The 23,053-nt window shown below is 32.5% G+C and overlaps 1 protein-coding gene across 4 annotated transcripts in view; it reads left to right on the top strand.

The window, feature by feature from the left end:
* Nucleotides 1-23,053, top strand: part of Robo1 (roundabout guidance receptor 1) — a 408,161-nt gene that overhangs the window by 323,351 nt on the left and 61,757 nt on the right. For all 4 annotated transcript variants that reach the window (XM_071615134.1, XM_071615132.1, XM_071615133.1 and 1 more), the window contains exons 7-15: nt 4,850-4,974; nt 7,398-7,569; nt 13,398-13,603; nt 15,041-15,122; nt 15,301-15,469; nt 15,561-15,727; nt 19,971-20,092; nt 20,809-21,040; nt 22,116-22,237. In XM_071615134.1, coding sequence (XP_071471235.1) covers nt 4,850-4,974; nt 7,398-7,569; nt 13,398-13,603; nt 15,041-15,122; nt 15,301-15,469; nt 15,561-15,727; nt 19,971-20,092; nt 20,809-21,040; nt 22,116-22,237 — 1,397 coding nt within the window. The remainder of the gene's footprint in view (nt 1-4,849; nt 4,975-7,397; nt 7,570-13,397; nt 13,604-15,040; nt 15,123-15,300; nt 15,470-15,560; nt 15,728-19,970; nt 20,093-20,808; nt 21,041-22,115; nt 22,238-23,053) is intronic.

The raw sequence follows: 23,053 nt of genomic DNA, 5'->3' as shown, positions 1-23,053 counted from the left end.
TTATCTAACCTGTCATCTGGTAGCAAAATGTAGAGTCATTGAAAAATGTTTTATAATTTCATGGTTACCATCAATCGTAGTTCTGCCATTTAATCATAGTAAAGGTTTGAAGATTTGTTTCTATTTTTCTAAAATTATTCATAATTACACTTGAAATGCTAACAAATTTTCATCCATAGTGTGCTTATTATATCCAAATATTAACATGTTTTTTATTTTACATTAATAGAAGGATCATTGTTAAGTCAAATCTTATACTTTTTCTGTTTCATTTTATGTTTCCTTAATTTTATTTATTCCATGTTTTCTTTTTTTTTGTTTTGTTTTAGTTGGGTCTGGTAAGTTGACATTTTATTCGCCATCTTCTAATCACCGTGTCACTGTGACTGGAACTTCTCTTCCCCTTTCCATCCATACCCTTCCATGTCCTTCAACCAATCAGCCTCCATGTTTCACTTGTCATTGGCCACAAAGACAGACTGCACAGAATAAAGTCTGCAGGAAGTATGGGTAACTGGCAAAGAGTAAAGGTAATGGGGTTGCTAACTTTATGTCTTTATTAAATCATGTATGGTCTGCATCCTTTATTTTCTTCTGTCCTTAAATAAGTGATAAGTGCTAGGATTGATTGATTAAGTACTATTTCAATTTACATCTTACAAGATTAAACAAACAAACAAAATATATGTCTAGAGAATAATTTGGTTTTTTCCCCCTTCAAAATATTTATTAATTCATGCATGTCTAGGTTTTCATAGCTATAAGTCAGTAATAGTATTAAAGTTCTGTTGGTGAATAGCCTTTGCACTACAAGCTTTCTTGCATTCATTTTCATTTATGTGTCAGATTCATTTCATTTTATATGAAATAACTACATGGTTTATCCACAGTTTATCAAATTTATTTTAATAAACATTTGTCCCTCTATAAATAAAGCGTCCTCATGTTTCTAAGCACTTACATTAGGAGAAGGTTCTTTTATTCTGTAAGCTTCTAGAACACCATTTTTAGAAAATTTTACATGAATATGGTATGCTAAAGGGTATGTCACCCTAAAAGGTTCTCTCTCACTATTCTATAAGCTAAAAATTGACACAAATATTACTGAAATGACATTCCGTATTGATGCAGATAGGATGGACTGCTCAATAATCGTGATGCTGTCAATGGCTGTTTGGGAAAAAAAAATTGCTTTCTTTATGATATCATATATACAAAATTATAGTTGGACTAAAAATTAAAAATAAAAATAATAAGGGCATTAAAGTATGGGTGCAATTGGAGTTGAATATTTATGTAATGTATTATATTCTATACATATGTAATGGTATACTACACAATACCATTATCAAATCATTTTATTGATACAATAACAAAAATATTGCCTAAACAGATTAGAAGGAGTATTAACAAAATGAAAAAAGATATTTATAACTGATATGAAAAGTTTTATCTTACCAACAGTTCTTAGAAATCAGAAATAAAATATAAATAAACATATGAACATAATATCCAAAACAAATAGAGCAGAACCCTCTGAACTGGGGCCAGAGAATCAGTAGCAATAAGTACATGAGCCACCTCTGAATCAGGAAGTGCTTGAGGAGATACCTGTGTCCTGTTCTCAGAGGCAGAAAGGTAATGTGAAGACAAATGCTTAAACTCACAAAGGTAAAAATACTAATGAAGAGGAAAGTCTATTCTGAGGTTGGCAATGATGTTAATGTTCAGTGTTCGTAAAATTTGGGAGAAAAGGCAATTTGTGTGCTATTAGTGAAAATCTCAGTTGATTAAAAGTATTCCTGAGCACAACTGAGCTATTTTTTAATGTGCTCTAGACCTTTGCATATTTTCAGACTTTGTAATTTTGCCTCTAGGAAATGATCTTGAATATCTTTAGGAGAAGGGTGTTAATCTTACACCATCTTTAAAAGTGAAAATGAGAAGAGTCTAAGAGTGGTTAAATAATTTAAGATAATTTGTAAATTGGTTATTGTAGAGTCATTAAAATGATATTATAGGAAAATATTTTAAAGCCAGTTTGCCTGGTAGAATTATAAGTAGCTTTTCTGTTTTTCCCTCTTTGTCCAACTTTTCAAATTTTCAACACTGAATATATATGACATTGTCAATATGATTATGCATATTTGATTATAGAAAGTTTCAATATTTTATCCTTCAGAAAACTCCAATATATCCTCATAAAATTCAAGTAGATGCATTTGATTAATGGCCTCAGTCTAGATTGGTAAACATGATAGATTGATAAATAGAAGCAAATTTAGTCCATGATTTTTTTTTCTTAGAGATATGGCTACATCTGACATCTAATGTGCAAGTAGAGGATTTTTGTATTTTTTTGTTTTTTGGAGACAGGGTTTTGCTACATTGCCCAGGCTGGCCTCGAACTCCTGGTCTCAAGGCATTTCTCCTTCCTCAGCCTGCTAAGTAGCTGGAACACCCTGTGTGTCACTGAGGCTGGCTGAAGAGGATTTTTAAAAGCTTTGTTTCTGAGACATGTCTTGTGGCTGATGTCACTGTTGATGTTGGCTTGAGAATATGCCTACAAAATACAGTAAATTCATTTCCAGGCAAAGATCCTTGTAGAAGGATCGCTTCAGGATAAATGTAGTTAGCATGAGGGTTTGTATGCCTTGTTCCCCACCAAGTCTTTGAGGTTTTGAAGAGAGCTGGCATTTTATAAAAGAAACACAGATTCTGGCACACATTCTTAGACATGCTCCTGAGATTTAGGAAAGAGACCACCCGAAGCTTTTGCTTGACTAAGTGGTTTGAACATTTATATTTTCCTACTCAAATTCCCTTCATATTGGAAAGTCATATTCTCCCACTCATCTGATTAATCACTTGGTTTTCTTTCATTCTAAGACACCAAACTCTAGTCTAGGTTTAGTTTATTATCCATTCAGTCCTTTCAATTTCTTGGTCTGATTTCTGTGTCAATTATTCCAACCCTTAAGTAAGGAATAAAATGCTCCTGTATGGATTTATACTGGAGGAAAATCCCGAAAGGATGATGTACATGCCTATTATTATACCTGGGTAATGATAGTGTTTGTTAAATTCATGAGTAAACCACTCAATTACAATCACAGTTTAAAAAAATTATAAGCTAGAACTTCGCCATTACCAAACTGAACTTAAACTGTATCTTCTAACTTTGTATTTTCTTCCCTATAAGTTAGAGGACATTTGAAAGCATTTGACCTGATTTTTCAGGTCTCCTATAATTTTCTAGTCAAATGGTATAATTTCTACTAAACCTCAATTTTCTTTAAAAAAAAAAAAGAAAGCATAGAAGAAAGCACACTAATCTAGAAGTTAGGAGATCTAATTACTTTCTTCAGTTTTGCCATAATACAATCTCAGAAAAGTCATTTTACATTTCATTTTTAAGGGATTTTATATTTTAAATATATTTATAAATAACGTACCTATTAAATAGACTTTAGTGTTTTTTAATGACATATATTTAAGTACCCAGAGTAAAGGGCATGTCAACTATTTTTTATGAATGCATAAATTTATAAGTGTATTATATAATACATACTATACATATATTATACATTTGCTGCAGTTGACTAGAAAATATTCAACAAGAGAAAGAATCTTACTGAATACTGACTTTTAGTAACAAAGAAGTGAGCAGAATGGTGACATTTGCAGTCTAATCTGAATATAATTTTTGATTCATATTTACTTTGGGGAGTTACCTTAAGTGATGACTGACATAAGTAACTGAAAATACTTTTAAAGAAAATACTTTTAAAGAAAACTTTAGAAATAATGAAAAATCCTTAAAAAGTGTATTAGAATAATCCTGTCATATATAAACTGCTAAATGTCTGGCTTGAAACATTTGTTCACTTGAATTTGAACTGAGACAAGAGAGAAGAATAATTAGGTGTTTCAGACAGCCAGCCGATAAGAATTGGATTAGGAAAGTGTAAACAATAGGTAAAAGAATCTAAATTCAGTACATATTTTTCCATCCTCAAAACTCAGCCCCAAAACAAGATTTTTTTTTTTTTTTTTTTTTTGTTTTCTTTTTTTGGGCCAGGTTTGCTTGGTCAGCACACCTAATGTTTCCAACTGCCATTGCGCCCAATGTAATTGACACAATTTTCTGACACTCTACTTACCGCTGGATGAAGTGGCCATTTAAGTCTGTATAAATCAAACAGTTTGGACAAAGCTGGCAGTATTTATACTGTCAGGATGAGCAGATGTTTCAAATTTGCCCTCATTTCCATATATATTCTGTTTGAACATGCCCTTGCCTATGTAAATGAAGGAAGCATTTGACTGCACTATTGCTTTAAATTCATTTCTATTCAAGTAACTGGACTGAAGATTTGAAATGATTATAATTTGCCTGGTAGCATTTCAGGAGCTTTTGAGTTAAATTGAAGTAATTTCAGGACCTGCCTGCATCAGAAGGTCCTTGTGTATATGATTAAAGTTCATTCACCTTTAAGCACCTCTGAATGAGAAAAGATAATATTTATTCATACATATTTCAGGTACTCTTTGAATGTAAAGGGTCAAAATGTAGCTCAAGAATTATCTTACATTTAGAAGGTTAATCTTAGGAGGTCAAGTCATTAAAAAAAAAACAACCCTTTTCATAATACAACTCTATTTCATTCTATAAATATGCACTTAACAGTTTAACTTAAAATTAAGGGTGAAAATTGGTCCATTATTAGTAGTGTACATAATGTGTTGTATAAAATAAAGGCAGCACTTGGGTTATCAGGAAGCTGCCTCAAAGTTGGGATCTTAACTGCATGCTTCTGAGTCAAAGTAATTTTTTCATCTCCTTTAGAACCTCCACATTTTGTTGTGAAACCTCGTGACCAGGTTGTTGCCTTAGGACGAACTGTGACTTTTCAGTGTGAAGCAACAGGAAACCCTCAACCAGCTATTTTTTGGAGGAGAGAAGGGAGTCAGGTACAACCTTTTACTAGTTTTGTTTTTGTTTGTTTCGTTTGTTTGTTTGTTTGTTTTTAATCAGTAGAAATGGGGGCCTGTTCTATGAGAAGAAAAACCAATGTGTGATGTAGTTATCCAGCTGTTCCATTAAGAGAATCCAGAAACTGGTTCCTCTCAGAATGAGAGGAGGCAAGCTATTTTCCGTGCCTTAATTCTCAAAGCAGTGTTTTCCTGCTTCCATTTGGTACACAGGGTGGTATATAGAAGTCACCGTTGTATCATGTAAGTGTTATTTTTATTTCTACTTCAGAAATATTAAGAAAAACTACTCTTTTTCTACATAATTGAATTAGCATTTCTAGTATTCAAATATCTAGAATTAAAAAATTAAGTTCCAAATTTTCAATTCTGTGAATATTTTAACAAAATTATCACAGGTGAAAATAAGTTAAAAATCATAATTGATAACTTGTGTATATTTCTATTAACTGATATTAATTGATATTATTAATCATATTATTTCCAATTATATGTTATGTAATTACATATTACATACCATATTCAAGTTTTTGTAGGTGTTCCACATCTGGGATGATGAATTAATATTGATGTCACCTAAATTATAAGTTCATTATATTCTTTTAAACTGTCAAATCTGATCATTATTTGCCATTAATCCTATTTTCTAAACATTTTATAATCCAGAATTTTCTATCCACACTAGAACATAGAGATCTACACTCTTTCACACTGACTCTTGGGCTTCTATTTAATTAGAAGAAATATTAAAGTAATTTAAATTATCTTTTTATTTCATTTCTCAATGACTTCCTCTCACAGGAAAGCAAAACATTTCTCTGCATTTATTTTTGATGCTTGTAAAAAACTGATTCTTATTCATTTTTAATAATTACTCCTGACCATTTTTGGTTTTGCTTGAATCAATCTTAGGTGTTTTGTTTCATGGTCTTGCTTCTAATGTACTCTTACAAATAACAAACAGGTAGTTTACTGATGAAACTCAATAATCTTCTATAGACAGTACGTTCAAGTTCACTTCTGTTTTTACTTTGGTAGACAAATATTGATTTATGGTATGTAAACTATCATTTTTATACTACTATAATGCTGGATTCTAGGATACTCCATTTGGCCTCCCAGGATTAAATTTGCTGATAGCAAGTTAAAGACAAAATATTTTAATGCAGTAGGAAAAATTGGAAGTAGATTATAGAAGAAATTCTGGATAGTAAAAAGAGTGAACCCACTAGAAGTTTTTCTTAATAGTGTAATATATAGATGATTCACTTAAGTTATTTAAACTTCAGATTAAATTTCCAAAAAAGTTTGGTTTCATGTGGTTTGGTTTAATGATACAAGTCATTTTTTGTTAAAATTTTGTCATTACATATGTATCTGTGGATCGCTAATTAATCCTTAATAAAAATGATGTATGCTAAAAAGCACCAAAACTCTTTAAAACAAGCAACTTTATTTGATTAGAAGAAAAGTTGATATTCTTTTTTTTATGAACTTCAATTAGTATGGATCATTATTATGCATGAAATGTACACTTGAAAAATCATGATCTTTTGATTCAGAAGAATATAGAAATTTCAAAGAAATCCACCCTAGAAAGTTTTACCTTTTTTTAAATTTATTTTTTTATTTTGTACCAGGTATTGAACCAGGAGCACTCAATCACTGAGCTACTCCTCAGTTCCCAGGCTTTTTTTTTTTTTTTTTTTTTTATCAAGACAGGGTCTCACTAAGTTGCTCAGAACCTCAATAAATTGCTGAGCCTGTCTTTCAATTTGCAATCCTCCTGCCTCATCCTCCCAAGCCACTGGGGTAACAGGTGTGCACCATTCCACCTGACAAATTCTTACCTTTTAATATGAAAATATGGATAGCAACTGTTAAGGTTCCTGGACATTTATAATGGGCAGCTAATGAGATACTGGTCATGATGCCAAAATGGTATTATAATCCATTATAATTTATAAGAATGAATCAGAATTCTATTCTGCTTATGTGGTAAAGGTCTTAAGGTTTTTCTGGCAGCAAAATGTAAACCAAGGATTTTGTCATAGTGTGCTTACATATATAAAATTTTTTATACTAACAATACCTAATATCCTTATGTTGTTTCAAAACTGATAGTTATAAGACTCTATGTCAATATTGAGATTGATTTAAAATTTTATATGATGCTATTTAAGCCTGCATTGTTAAATCCATGTGTGTTTAATGATGTTTATACATGTACACATCTTTATATGTGGGTATATGATGAAAGAATATTGAGTTTATTTTTGCATATATGTGTGTGTATTTATACATATTCACATATATTTATAAATGTATATGTAGCTTTGCCAAAATATTGGAACCTAGCATTTAACCTATTTTTATTCTTTCCTCCCAAATTCTGGCTTTAGAATCTGCTTTTCTCATACCAGCCACCACAATCATCCAGCCGGTTTTCTGTCTCTCAGACTGGTGACCTCACTATTACTAATGTTCAGAGATCTGATGTTGGTTATTATATCTGCCAGACTTTGAATGTTGCTGGAAGTATCATCACGAAAGCATATTTGGAAGTTACTGATGGTAATGTCAAACATTTATTTCAGAACGTTCAGTTTGTCCTAGGATCTAGATAGAATGTCAATAGATGTATTTTTTTCCACTTTACATTTTTTTACAGATATTTTAATGTAAAACTTAAGAGTATATTTATACAATAATAAGTTCAAACTTCTACTTTAATATAAATGAACTAATGTCTAGTATCAAGTTAGATTCGTAAAAGCATAACAGTTATCCAAGGAGAAGTTTATAGTTGTACACAGGAATATTTCATGTTTTGGAAATGAAAAGATTATTTTGCAATCTCTTATTGTAAATTATTGACTATTGTGTTTTCTCTAAATTAAGGTAACAAAATGAATTGATCATAAATCTAAAGTCTAACAACTCACAATCAATGATAGTGAACAAGTTTTTTTTTTTTTAAATGGTCTGATGTTATTCTGCTTATCAACTTCTCTGAATGTGATAGATTAACACCAACTATAAAGATACGGTTAATAGAGAATAATCTCCAAATTATAAGAGAGTAGTGATAATTTGAAAAGATCAAAGAGAAAAAATACCTATAAGGGTATCGATGTATATATGTATACACATCTATTTCTATATAAGGAAGATACCTATAAATACATTGGATAAACACAAGTGGTTTTGCAGAACCATTGGAAGCATAGATAGTACACACAATATATTTAGTCTATGTGTAATCAGGAAATATTTCCAAATTAAAAATAGAACTGAAAGCATAATACAGGTAAGAAGTTTGTTGCTTCTTAAACTAAATATATTAGAGCAATTGAAATGATTTTTTACCCTCAATTCTAAACAGTAGGTAAAGGAACATGTTAAAGACGAAACAGATGTCTTTTAAAGATGGTGATGGAACATGAGTAGGAGAAGAGAATCAGTAATAAAATATATTTGTTCTGTTCATTCAGTTTGCTTGTTTTTAAACTTCAGATAATGATTTAAATATCCTACACAGTAGCATTTCTTTAATTAGAAACTGTGGAGTCATCTTTGACACTCATCCTTCCTTATCACTGTATCCACTCAATAATCTTTCAAATCCATCTGGTTATCTTTATCACTGCTAAACTCCTAGTCCTAATCACCTGAAACTGCCATAACCTACTAGTTCCATCCTTTCTTGTTCACTGCACTCCCAAATTACATTTTCATATTGTTGCTAGAACGTTTTTTTTTCTCTAGACCGCTCTTTTCTTCCCAATTATATAAATGGAAATATAATATGCATACTGTAAAGTAAGTCAAGTAAGCAAATGCAGTATGATTAATTTATTCACTTAATGACCACTCAGATCAAGATATGGAGCATTTCCCATACTGTAGAAGGCTTCCAATTATTAGTTAATAAGCCTCTCTCTGCAGAGATAATGACCTTTAAGACTTTCATCACCATCGATCAGTTTTGCCTATTCCGGAAACTCAACTAAGTGAAATCACATAGTATCTAATCTCCTGTGTTACAGCATCTCTGGTTCAAAATAATGTCAGTGAAATTCATCCATATGTATAACAGCAGTTCATTCACTTTTTAGTGCTGTGTAGTATTTCATAGCATAAATAGGCCATAATTTATTTCTGTGCTCTTTTACTGATAGATTGTTTTCAGTTTAAGGTTTTAATTAGTAAAGCTAAATATTCTTATACAGTCTATTGATGGGCACATGCACTTACTTATCTGGGTTTGCTTTTTGGTGGACATGTGTACTAATTTTTCTTCTTTTCATTTTATCATCTAGTTAAAATCATTTCTTTCTCAAATGTATGCATTATAATTATTTCTTCCTATTCTCTCTCTTTTTTAAATAATTATAGTTGTAGATGGACAGCATGCCTTTATTTTATTTTATTTTTTTTAATGTGGTGCTGAGGATTGAATCCAGTGCCTCACACATGCTAGCCAAGTGCTCTGCCACTGAGCTACAAACCCAGTCCTCTTCCAATTCTCTTAATGGTTATTTTAATTATTAGGTAGTTAATTTTAATAACGATCAATGGACATTAATTATTTTTCTTTTATTATTAGCACTTTTAGTGTCCTGTTCTTTCCTCGGGCTACAAATATGTTCTTTCTTTTTCTAAGAACTTTATTATTTATTCCTTTGAGATTCAAGTTTTTGATCCATCCAAATTAATGGTGTGAGTCAGGGATCAAAACTCTTTTTATTTTCCTCATAAGAAATCTAAATGTTTCTGCATCACTTATTGTCAAGACTATTCTTTCCCTAACTCTGGTGGTATTCTATCATGATTCAGATGAACATAAATTAGTGGTTGATTTGTAATATCTCTTTTCTGGTCCAGTGACTTATTTATGCCATTATATAGGTTCTTACTTATTGTAGCTTTATAGTAAGTCTTAAAGACTGGTAGTATTAGTCTCGAACTTTATTTTCATTGTTTTAGGCTTACTGTTGAAGATCCTCTTCATTCCTTATAAATTGTAAAATAAACTAATAAAAATTCTGTACATATGAGCCCTAAATAAACAATTTAGATTCAATTTTAGTACTAGATAATTTAGTGAGAATTAGCTTCTTAGCAACCTGAAGCTTTCAATTCAAAGAAATGGTATATATCCCACATATGCCTTTTAATTTGTTTATATTTTATAAAGTTTCTCTTAGTAATATTTTATAGTTTCCTGGATAGAGGCCATGAATATAATTTAGTAGTGTTATACTTAAGATATTTTATGTTTTTTGATGAGATTATATATGTATGTTTTAAGTTTCAACATTTTCTAAGTTTCATCATTGAATTGTTTAAGGAAATTTTCTAATTGTACAATTGCCTTTTGTATATTAACCTTATGTCCAGCAACTTTTCTAAATCCACATATTATTTCTGAAAATTTTTTACATAGGTTATTCTGAAATTTTCTTGTACAACATCTGTCAACTTTAGATAGACACTTTTACTTCTTTCTTAATGTGGTACTACTTATGACTTCTTTGTGTTGTCCTATATTGTTTATAAGCTCCAGTATACTGAGTAGAATTGGTGATGGTCAATGTAATCATCGTGATCTTAACTTCCAAGGGAAAGCATTTAATAATTCACAACCACACATAATGTTTACTAGAATTTTTGAAATTATTTCATATTTTTAAAAAAATACGGAGGACATTTTTAGAACACAAATTTTCATTATTTGATTGACTAGTGCTCACAGAATAAAATTTATAGTCTTTATATATGCCTATGTGCCAAGCACCATGATTCCATCACAAATGGTTTGTATTTTTGAGATTAGACATGCATAGAACATTTACTTAAAAAAATTTGTTTGAATTTTTTAATATTTATTTTTTAGTTTTTGGTGGACACAACATCTTTATTTTATTTTTATGTGATGCTGAGGATTGAACCCAGTGCCGTATGCATGCCAGGCAAGCATGCTACCGCTTGAGCCATATCCCCAGCCCCCCAAAAAATTTTTAAAAAACCTAACTAACCCTGTGAATTAGGGATTTATTCCTAGTAGATTGTTCATTTCCAACACTAAATGGGGTATTCCACCTTACTGTTTTTGTTGCCTGATATTTCATTCTAATAATTACCATGAAAGATATTAAACCCTAATTTGAAATTTGTCTATTAAATTCTAGGTTTGATTTATAAATGTACTACATAGGTGTTAAAAGTTTAAATGTTTCATTGGTATTTTATTGAAATTTATGATTTTATTTTTTATACCTAAAGACATGGATTGCCTTAATGAACTATTAAATCTTTCAGCTCTGGTTTATATATTAGTTTTTTGTAAAAAGGACAAGTAGTAATATGTATATAAATGTCTAGTCTTTTACAATTAGCTGAGCACTTTCATACTTCTTATTACATTTAAATCTCCATAGCAATCCCCTGAGCTATTAAGAACAGATATTATTATCCTCATTTTACATGTTGAAAAAAATCTGAGGCTTATAGAAGTTAAAGAACTTGTCCAAAGTCTCATGACAGATGATAGAGCTGATCCTTTTCTTGCTTTATTTTTCTTAACTACCCAGTGGAAATCTTGCAGAAATAGATGACAGAGAAACTGCACCAGTAAACTGGGTTGGAATGGAATAAGGAGGTATGCCTGATGCTAAATATGATGCAAATAACCAAGGACTGTAGACATAAAGAAAGTTGAGTAAATTCCAGGTGTCGGATTGCTTCTATATATTATGAGACTGCCAAACATAACCACACCTTTACTGGACTTAATTAAAATCAATTATAGAGAAGCACTCTGCTGCTAATTTAATTAATGTCTGAAACTACATGTTCATTCATTCCTATAATGGAAGAAATATAGGAGGTCTTAGAAAACCTCAATGCAGTCACATATTTTCATATTTTTATAATACATATCAAAAGGGGCTTCTAATTTGTTATTAGCAACCTCTACTGATAGTGTGGAAAAGATTAAAATTTCTAACCAGTGGAACTACTGGTTTACATTTTTCAACCATGTAGTATCTTAAACATTCCTGCCAAGTTTCAAAATTTATCCTTCTAATACACCTTGCGGTGTTAGCAAATTTCACACCAGTGATGGCATAGAGATAATTTGAAGAGTAGAGTGGAAATGCACACTTGCTGATTTCATGCCATTGCTTTTCTTTAAAAAAAAATTGAATGCAGAAAATTAGTAATTATTGCATGATAAATGAGGAACAAATTGAAGTGTGACTCTAGCTTGTGAAATCTTTGGTGCATACAACTTTGAACATGACATATCCAGGTTTGTAAATTTTTGCACCCCCAATTTAGTTATTCTGGCAACTGGCTTCCTTTAATCAGGCAATTTCTTAGAATTTTCTTTTGAATATTTGTGTATTTTTTTTTTACTCTAACTGGTATCCAGATTTTTAAAGCTTTATAGTTTTAATTTTTTCTGTAATTTTATTTTATTTGTTTTCATTCCCCAATACTTGTTTTAGATTTTCCCTAAAGTAATGACTTGATCTCAGCAAAGTTTTCAGGTTGTAGAATTTTTATACAATAAGAATAATTTTATCTACATATAATAAAAGTGCTTCTCGTTGTTACTTTTCATAGTGCATTAAATCTATTATGAAGTAACAGAATGGGTATAAGTGCTTTTGTCATTCCTGATAATTCTAATAGGGGAGTATGATATTTGCCAAGTTTGAACATCTTCATGAGCTATCTTTGGATCAGGCTGCCAACAATGAATTTGGGCAATTTTTCAGTTTCTTTGAATTTGTTATACTTGGGTAATTTTCAACCCATATCTGTTTTAATAGAAAAAAATCCTAGATAAATAGATACAGGGTGTTTGATCCTATTGATGTGTGAAAGTCCAAAGCACCTTTTTAAATCCAAAATCATATGCTGCCCTAGTACCATCATTTTGTTGTTGTTGAACACCAAACAGTTTTGAAATGTCACATCAGTTTTCGATCATTCATTAAAATTTGTCTCATGTGTTTCCTTGGGAAAAATGTTTTTATTTGGTTTTGTGTTCTGTTTTTTCATGATTACAGTATTCCATGTGCACCACTACTTATCTACTTCACCATCCACCATCCTCCTTGAGTTCTTGAACTCGTAAATAGGTTCCTTGACAATGCAGCAAGCTCAGTCAGTGGTTGGCCATTTGAAAGGAGGACATTGTATCTCTTCTTAATATTCTGAATCAGTGCATCATATAAATGCATTCTGAATAATGCATGTCTCCTACTTTAATTATTTGTTTAATTATCTTCAGTTTGTTTCAAAGCCTACAGCAACTGCTATTGCTTGGATGATTAGAAAATTGCTTCCAGTTGCAGAAATCTATTTCCTGTTGTTTCTTCTGGCAGTGATTGCAGACCGGCCTCCCCCAGTCATTCGACAAGGTCCTGTGAATCAGACCGTAGCTGTGGATGGTACTTTAGTCCTCAGCTGTGTGGCCACAGGCAGTCCAGTGCCCACAATTCTGTGGAGAAAGGATGGAATCCTTGTTTCAACCCAAGATTCCCGAATCAAACAGCTGGAGACAGGAGTGTTGCAGATCCGATATGCAAAGGTAACTTCCAATGACACACTGGACTTCCTGTTTTGTTCCACTTTGTTCTTGTCTCCAGAAACTTGTGTTGAGACCTCTTAGCATGATTGAAATATTAAGTGAAAGTATGAATATATTTTTTATTTGATGCTTCATTTTTTGCAGGCATTTTACTATATGCACTTGAGATGATTTGACTCATAATTTAGCCCATGGAAAGCAATTTTTTGTTTTATGGAGGAGGATAAAAAATAACTTAACCTGTTGAGGAAAGTAGATGGGAATTTGTGGGGAAAAAAATACCTTCTAAATAGTGGTATGATGCAGTCATTTCATAATGCATTTTCTAGGTTATATTCCAGTAACATTTTATGTGCAGTGTACTTAACAGTTCTTCTATTTTGAGTATTTGGTTCAAAATTTTGCAGTTCAAAAGCACTGTACATGCAAAGGAAGCTATAAAGCAATGCCTGATTTTTCAGGACTGTATTATTTGTTTTGATTTTCTTTTTCTTTTTTAGGTCAAGATCAGACAAGCTCCTTAAGTATATGATATATGAAAGAGTTAGTTTTGACAGCAGTAAACATAAATTTAAATAGCTTTATTACTTATTGTGGGTGGCTTCTTTGGAATTTTGAATCAGCATCACAGTTAATTTCTGAATGCCACAGAAGTTAATATGTTGTGCTTTTGTGTTACAACTGTTGTGACTTTGTTATTGCAATTGCCAGAGCAAGATGACAATGGTTTTGTTTTATCAAATGTTACTTGAAGATAGAATTATTAGAATAAGCAGAAGTACAGAGGTTTATTGGGCTGCTAATGATTTTAAAATTGAATGGGTGGTCTGTGTTTGTTTTTTGGCATTCCATCTTAAGAAGGGCGAGAGAGTGTTCATTCAGGCAGGAATTTGGCTTTATACTTCATAGACTGCCTTAAGTTTTCATTTAAAAAATTAGGGAAAATAAGAATGATTACTTTTTAAAAAATTATAAGAAAATATTTCATGCATATTCTTTTTCTGCAACATCTGTTTGTCTCAAATATCCATATAAGTGTTACAGTGATAAAATATGCAATAAGCCTTATTTTGTGACTTATTAATCATAGAGATATAATTTAACCATAAAGATTAGCCCTTTGATTTTGAAGAATTATATACCTTAGCAATTATTTATTGTCCCTGGTATTGATAGTAATGTCAATTATAAATTTTTAGTTAATGTAATTAATATTATATTCTATTATAATATGAGAATAATCATATAAATTTTTTTCCTGTCCTCGTGTAATGTTTTGGATTCAATAAAAATATGTTCGATTAAGGGAATGTTCCTACTTAGTGAATTTTAATGCAGTTATCCATATTCATGGACCATATACAAACCTGTAATTGCTTTTCCAGCCCAGTAAGCTCTTGATTGTTGCAAATATTTATCTTCTGTCTGCCTCTGCAGCTGGGTGACACTGGTCGGTACACCTGCATCGCATCGACCCCCAGTGGTGAGGCCACGTGGAGTGCTTACATTGAAGTCCAAGGTAAATTATTGTTTTTGCCTTAAAAAGAAGCTAAAAATGAAGTTAGTTGTTTACTTTATGGTAAATTGGTGAAGTAAACATCCTGTCCCTGAGTAGATGTGTGGATAAGTCATCTACATTTATATGCTTATCTGTACATGTATAAACAGGTTCCTTTTATCTCTTTCCCACTTGTTAGAATTTGGAGTTCCAGTTCAACCTCCGAGACCTACTGACCCAAATTTAATCCCTAGTGCCCCTTCAAAACCCGAAGTCACAGATGTCAGCAGAAACACAGTCACTTTATCATGGCAACCAAATTTGAATTCAGGAGCAACTCCAACATCTTATATTATAGAAGCCTTCAGGTAGAGTGAAAAGGACGTTTTTTGGTTGTTCTTTTGTTTAAAAAAAATATGCATTTAATATGCATGTTCTAACTTCTGTATCTGTCCTTAGCCATGCATCTGGTAGCAGCTGGCAGACCGTAGCAGAGAATGTGAAAACAGAAACATTTGCCATTAAAGGACTCAAACCTAATGCAATTTACCTTTTCCTTGTGAGGGCAGCTAACGCTTATGGAATTAGTGATCCAAGCCAAATATCAGACCCGGTGAAAACACAAGGTAAATATTGATTTACTTAACTTGGTGACACCTACTTATCCTAGAGTTATAATTGTACAGGCACATCATTTGTACCAAATGCTAGGATTGTACATTTACACTCTGTTCAAAATTGCTTAACTAATTTTTTAAATACAGAGACACAGTGTCCACAAACTTTATTATTTTCTGTTTTGGGAATAAGAAGGTAAGGTTGATAACAGAGAGAACTGTTTCTCATAAAAATACAAATCCTTAAGGCAAAAATATTACATGAATGTTTGTGTATTGTATTTAATTTGTTGATTTTTAAATATAGATATATGTGGATATAATATCTTAATCATAAGGTAATTGTATTTAACATTGAATATACTATTCATGTTTAAATTCAGTACTCATTACCTTCTGGGTAAATTTTCAGGATTTCTATCTTAATCAAGTCATACTTTTTCAAAATCACACAAATGTAGGAGATATTTGGGAACTTGTTCTTAATTCCTATGTCCAATCACCCTCCTACAGAGCATGGAAAAAATTTAGGTCATTATATTTGTTTGACTAGTCTTTCATTGTTGATTATGTCAGCCAAAATATTTGAGACTCTTCAGTGGAAAATACCTATAGATTGATCAAAGGTAGGTTGAAGAAATAGATAAAAAGAAAAAAAAGGACATGTTTAAGGCTGTTTCTAAGCTATTTAAGACTCAAAATTTGGTTCACTTGGACTGTTTTGGATATGGCTTTTACATTCTCTGAAGAGAAATTATTTTGTCTCTCAGTAGACAAATTATTATTACCTTTTACTCTCTTGCTCATTTTATTATTTTAGTGCTCTGATAGAGACTCTTATATTACATTGAAAAAAAGAATCATTTGAATTAACCTTTACCTTTCTTATAACCTAATGTCATTGCAATTAAATGTACTTGTTCTTATATTAACATGGAAAGATAATTCTTAGAAGTGGTAATTAGAAATACAAAATTCTTTTTCCAACATAGAGGGGAATTGACATTTCTCTCATAAGTTAACATTTCCAAAGGAATAATCGCAAATTAGTTCTGATGAAAGAAACAAGTTATGTGCAAGGTGACTAAAAGACCAGAACAACTTTTCTCCTGGTTCAGAAGGGATCTGCACATTTTGTCTTTTCTAATGTGTGTATTAACAATCTTTATGGAAGGGATTCTGCCTCAGAATTCAAGAAAAAGCAAGCTGAGCTAAAGAACATGCCCACGTCTGTCTGTCTCTGGCTGTGTGAATTCAACACACCCAGATGCCTATATTTGCTGTTATGAGTCACCTCATCAGGAGCTTTAATACACTTGGAGCCCGCCCTGAGACAGTTTGAGGTTTTCAATATTGGATACGCATTTGTAAAGAATGCAGAAACTATGACAGCTGTAAAATGAATTTAAACTTTTGTCCCCAGTACAGGAGTCTCTATCCAGTGGACTCTAACCAAAAGTCATACTACTACTTCATCTGATTCTATCTTGCATTCATGTGAACGGTTTTATAATCTATACTGTCATTTGTAAGGGAGGAGGTAGTTAAAATTTTATCTGAATATTAATTTTTTTTTTTTTAAAAAAGAAAGTTTTAATCAACTTCCCTTTGTTTATGCATAGCTGGAGGAACAACCTAAGGGAAATGAATCTATGTCAACCAGAAACTGATATATGGGGAACAGGCACACATTTGGAAGTCAAAGACATTTTCATCTCAGCTCTTCAGTCTTGTAGCTCTGTGACATTGAGGCAGATAGGCAATCCTTCTGCATTTCAGTCTTTTTGCCTTTGGAATGGAACTAAATAAGTGCATTCTTCAGGACTGGACACAGACTGAATTAATCTCTATCAGAACAAATTAATCAACAAATAAGCATGCAGGATAAATTAAATCAATATATGAGCATAGATTTAATTTTTTTAAAAAAATGCCATAATTACTTTTGTTTCTTTCAGTGTCCAGATTAAAAATAAAGTTCATAAAACTTGCAGCTATCATAAAACCAAGAAAGAGAGCTAGTCAGCCAAGTGAGAGAATCAGAATTAAATATATCTTGACAGACTGGAATGAAGAGCCAGCAATAACATGATTGAAATTAACAGAGCAAATTAAAGAGTCGGGTACTTGAACTGAGGTTTAAAAAATTAGCTATAAAAGGATAGTCTGAGAACTCTAGGCTTACAGGAATAGAAGTGTGTGCGTGTTGGTGCTCTGGGAGGTGGGCAGACTTAGTGTTTAGAGTCAACTCAAACACCTATCTGCAACCCCTGAGTGATGTAGCTGCCAAAAGAGCCAATGTTGTCTTTGCTGTAATCGCAGAATTGTTTCTGGATCAAGGCGTCATCTCTTTCACTGTGAACTGGTCAAATCACAAATGGAGTGATGTGTTTGCTGTGAGCACTGCATTTTCAGATGGACTTTTAAGAGAACACAGTGCAGGAGGCTGCATGGAAAGCCGAAGATCACTTCACAGAGGAAATGCAATGCTCTTGGCATGATTAGCCCCAAAACAAAGAAGTGTTAGAGGAAACATGACATCCTTTCCTTAATATTTTAGGAGACTGCCATGTGGTCAATAACATGCTTTTTTCTGACTCCAGGCCACAAGAAGGAACCAATGAGTGAAAATAATGGAGGCATGTTTTATTACTTAGTTCTTAGTCTGCTTTTGAGACACTATACAACCCAACTGAGGATCATAATCATAGTAGAAATCTTGGAAAGGACCTAAAAAAGAAAAAAAAAATTCCACCGGAGGTTACAGAATGCATAAGCTGTGAGGGAAAGGAAATCATGCAGAGAGTTCAGGGAAGATTTGTTGGCAATTGATTTCCAAGGGAACAGGCATAGTGTCTATAACCATTTGGGAAATATGGTTGCACAAGAGTCTTCCCCAAGTGGAGACACCAATGAATGAGCTGTAACCAAAAGTTAAATATGCATGGATACAGAGCACAGGTTTGTAGTATAGGAGTCAGGGAGACGGACCTGTGTCATATTGGAGTTAGCTCCTTGTCACCAAGGACAAGATTGGACTCTGCAAGGAGGAGGAGCTAAGAAACTGGCAGCCAGGGGTGGAATTGGGTGGATGGTGGTCATTGTTGGGATGGGGTGGCGCTCACCACTATTGCTATTATTCTACCTCCACATGTATAATCCTTGAAACATTCTTGAGCCCTATTATTTAAAGGAAATGTACACTTACCCAGAATGAAAGACAGTATATAGAGTATCCATAAGAAGATGACAGTTATTATAAATAGTGGGTGAATTCTAAACAATGCATAGAGGGATTCCAGTACCTGTGAAGCTGTAGGGATAGAGCAATATTAAGGTTTCCTGCCAGTCCAATTTTGAGTGTGGGGGAAAAGTCTTTCTGAATTATAAAATGTTTCTTTCAGGAGGAGAACAAGAAAAATAAAAGGATCAATTCATAAGCATTTCAAAATCACATTTTTAGGCATCACTTTCAATATTTCTTTCTAATATGAAATTTTCTAAAATAACATAAAAGACTGCCATTGCAAAAATGGCTAAACTTTGGGAATTTTTGAGATCGAGAACTCTTTATTAAGCATTCTTTACTGTGATACAATAACTAACCTAAATCATCATCAATTAAGATGATGTTAATAAGTGCTTTGCTCATGGATCTAATCAGATTTATTTTATTGGCCTTAGTAGTGCCTTCTGCATCCCATATTCCTGCCACTTCCTTATCCACCCTGCCTGCCTGGGAAGAGACCAGGGTTCTCTTATGAAATGTAGCTGCTGGGCTTCTTTCTGGGCTTGCTTCTGCTGCCCATGTTTCTCTGCTGTTCCTTGCCCAACTGTCTGCTAACAGGTCTGGTTGTTCTCCTCCTTGCTTAGTTGGGATCCTTCTGGAAGGTTATAACAGACTCAGAGAGGACTGCCTAGCCTCACTCTCAGCATGAACATGATCATGACATGGTGGGAGCAGCCCTTACACTTTACTATTTGCCATTGTCTTTTTGTTTCTTGCCCTCGGGCTCTCTGCAGGCCCTCTACTTGTTCTTCCCCTCCTCTTTCTCTGTATGTCCCTAGTCTTCTGATCCTAATGAAAAGGTTAAGTTTTTCTTATTTTGTTCTGTAGCACAGGTTGGCTTCCTAGGCCCAGTGAGTCTTCTTTTCTAAGAGTGGCTGTGATTGAAAGGTCTGGTTCACGCTGCTTTGCTTCAGTTCAGTAGCATGGTGAGGGGCCTGACCGGGTCTTCTTGAATCCTTGCAGATGTTCCACCGACGAGTCAGGGGGTGGACCATAAGCAGGTCCAGAGAGAACTGGGAAACGTCGTCCTACACCTCCACAATCCCACCATCCTTTCTTCCTCATCAATTGAAGTGCACTGGACAGTGAGTTGTTCTTGTAATATTTGATCTCAGTCTTAATAAGCAAGTGGCTTGTCTGAGATCATTATATATGTGTGTGTGTATATATATATATATATATATATATATATATATATATATATAAAATATATATAAAAAATATATATATAAGATATAATTTAACTACCTGTTGATCACTTCTATGCCATGACAACTTTCTCATGTAACACATGACTGTCATTTACTATGGTAGCCATGGATGGACTTTTATCAATAAAAGCTTCTTATCTGTGTATATTTCTTTTTGTTTATATAATGAAATAATGAACTCTACCCCTCTCAGGGGACAAAACTCCAAAATATTAACTGTGAATTTGCAACTTATGATAGGCCGATTATCAAAGGATTTTTTTTTAATCTTAGAAATATTTCCAAGTAGTATTAAGTAGGCTTTTAAGATCAGGAAGTAGTAAAACACATGCCCTTGACCTTCACGTGTCTCTAGCTGATATATCTCAGAACTGCTATGACACTTCATATTTATTCATAAGGCACAGAAATTAATATCATCCTACAAAAGATAAAAGATTTTTTAAGTATTAACTTAGGTGAACTAGAAATACTCAGGGTGAAACCTGATAGAAAAAAAATGTGTTTTGTTGTACTTCATTTTTTATTATTTTGCAATAAGCAATAAAAAGCTATGAGTGATTGCATTTTTATTTTTGTCATTTTAATAGGTGGACCAACAGTCTCAGTATATTCAAGGATATAAAATTCTCTATCGGCCATCCGGAGCCAACCATGGTGAATCGGAGTGGTTAGTTTTTGAAGTGAGAACTCCAACCAAAAATAGTGTGGTTATCCCTGATCTCAGAAAGGGAGTCAACTATGAAATTAAGGCTCGCCCTTTTTTTAATGAATTTCAAGGAGCAGATAGCGAAATCAAGTTTGCCAAAACCTTAGAAGAAGGCAAGTATATGGAGTGTGTGATATCTGTGCACCGCAGTAGATTTGTTGGGCTTTTATTAACTTAGAGTTGTTAAAATGTTAAGAGTGTCTTGAATGTTTGACTGTCTTTTTTTTTTTAAATGGATTCTTTTTAGCTATACATGATAGTAGAATCCATTGTTTAACTGTCTTGATATTAAACATACTTTGTTAAGAAATTTTGTTTAAATAGAACAACTATTTTCTGTTAAACAGAAAGACCAAAATGCTGTAAGAGTTGACTTGCTTCGTTAGTGGCCTATACATAAAAAAAGTGCAAATGTGAACCTTGTGTTACTTAATGACATAGACAGGGTCTGTTGAATTACTCAGAACTCCAGTCCACATTCGAAGATGGACTCACTCTCAATTTGCTTGCCTTTCCACCACCCATTTATTGAATGTTACTTTGATTAATGATTTATAAAGAAGTTGAGTAACACCTGGGTTTTCCAGGACTTTCCAGAATGATCATTCTGTCCTTTTTCGTCCTCTATCTGGAAATCCCTCAGTTCTAGGCAAACCAGTATGACTGGTTACCATAAAACTAGAAATTAAAAAGTATTGTTTATGTAAATAGTTTTGTGTCACAACTACACTCCATAAAAACATTAATAATGTCTCCTAATATGTCCTTGCCACTTCTTGGATTAGTGATAGGTTGTGGTTAATATCCTGATTAGCATTCATTTTTTAAACTTTTCATGTTTTGGGGAAACAGGAAATAAGGGTTACAAAGCAGTACAAATAGAAGTCCTTTCATGTTTCATGGAGATAATCTATATAACTTTGATTATGGAAATTCACAATAACATCAGGTTGGTAAGGTTGAGGAAAAAAAGAAGTAATTTTGGACTATTAACATTTAAGTGGGTTACATCTTTGAATCATGCAGATATTGAATTTAAAATCCATATACTCCTTTTTAATTTTAAATATTAATTTTAATCAGTTCACTATTGATATTTACTTATATTAATTAATAAGTATTAATTATCTGCTTTTCAGTGTTCTGTAGCACACTTTAATATATCTGCTTTTTGAAATAATTTAATAGCACCAAGTGCCCCACCCCAAAGTGTAACTGTATCAAAGAATGATGGAAATGGAACAGCAATTCTTGTCAGCTGGCAGCCACCTCCAGAAGACACTCAAAATGGAATGGTTCAAGAATATAAGGTAATACACATATGCTAATTTACTGATGGACACCCTCTTCTACTCACAAGGCTAAATAAATTGTTTATAGATATTTGGCGCCATCTGCTGGTAAAACTACCAACATGTACAATTATTTATAGACCTGGTCTTGGATAGATTGTGGAATAACTTCTTTGCTAGAAAAGTTACTTTAAAAAAAAAAAAATGCTAGAGAGAGTCCAAATGGTTACAAAACTTACACATCCATCTAATTCTACAAAATCAACAGATTTAAATGGTAATAACATTTTCCTCTCTGAAAAATGCTTTAACATATTTTTCAGAATTGGATTGCACTATGGAATTGGCTATATAGAGAGTCACATTCTACCAGATTTTTTTCTTTTTAATTTAATTTAACTCTTTTACATCTTTGAAATTTTAGAAACTTTGAACAAAGTTGGAAAAATTATTTTGGTGTGTGTGGAAATCATATGTTTATATATCTCTTGTTTTTGTTTCAAAACAAAATATCATGTCTCAGGAAATAGTCCTTTATAAATTTCTGTATGTTTATATAAACTTTTAAAACATGTGTGTATTATCGGTTGATTTAATCCAGTGGTTCTGAATAATTATTTTTCCCTATGAAATAAAGCAGCTCTATTCAATAAATATGGACAATCTTAACATGGATTCATTTTAGGCAAATATTTTCCAGCATGCCAAGATGCATCAAAAACTGAGATGGAGACATGAGACTTAGCTGAAAGATTGTGTTTGAACTTATTAATAAATCTGTATTATAGGATGATCCTAATGTGCTGTCAAAATGGATAAATATAAATAGAAAAT

This window comes from Marmota flaviventris, chromosome 8 (genome assembly GCF_047511675.1).
Source record: "Marmota flaviventris isolate mMarFla1 chromosome 8, mMarFla1.hap1, whole genome shotgun sequence".
Lineage (NCBI taxonomy): Eukaryota > Metazoa > Chordata > Mammalia > Rodentia > Sciuridae > Marmota > Marmota flaviventris.
The sequence above is the reverse complement of the archived record's forward strand: the minus strand, read 5'-3'. Positions and strand labels throughout refer to the sequence as shown.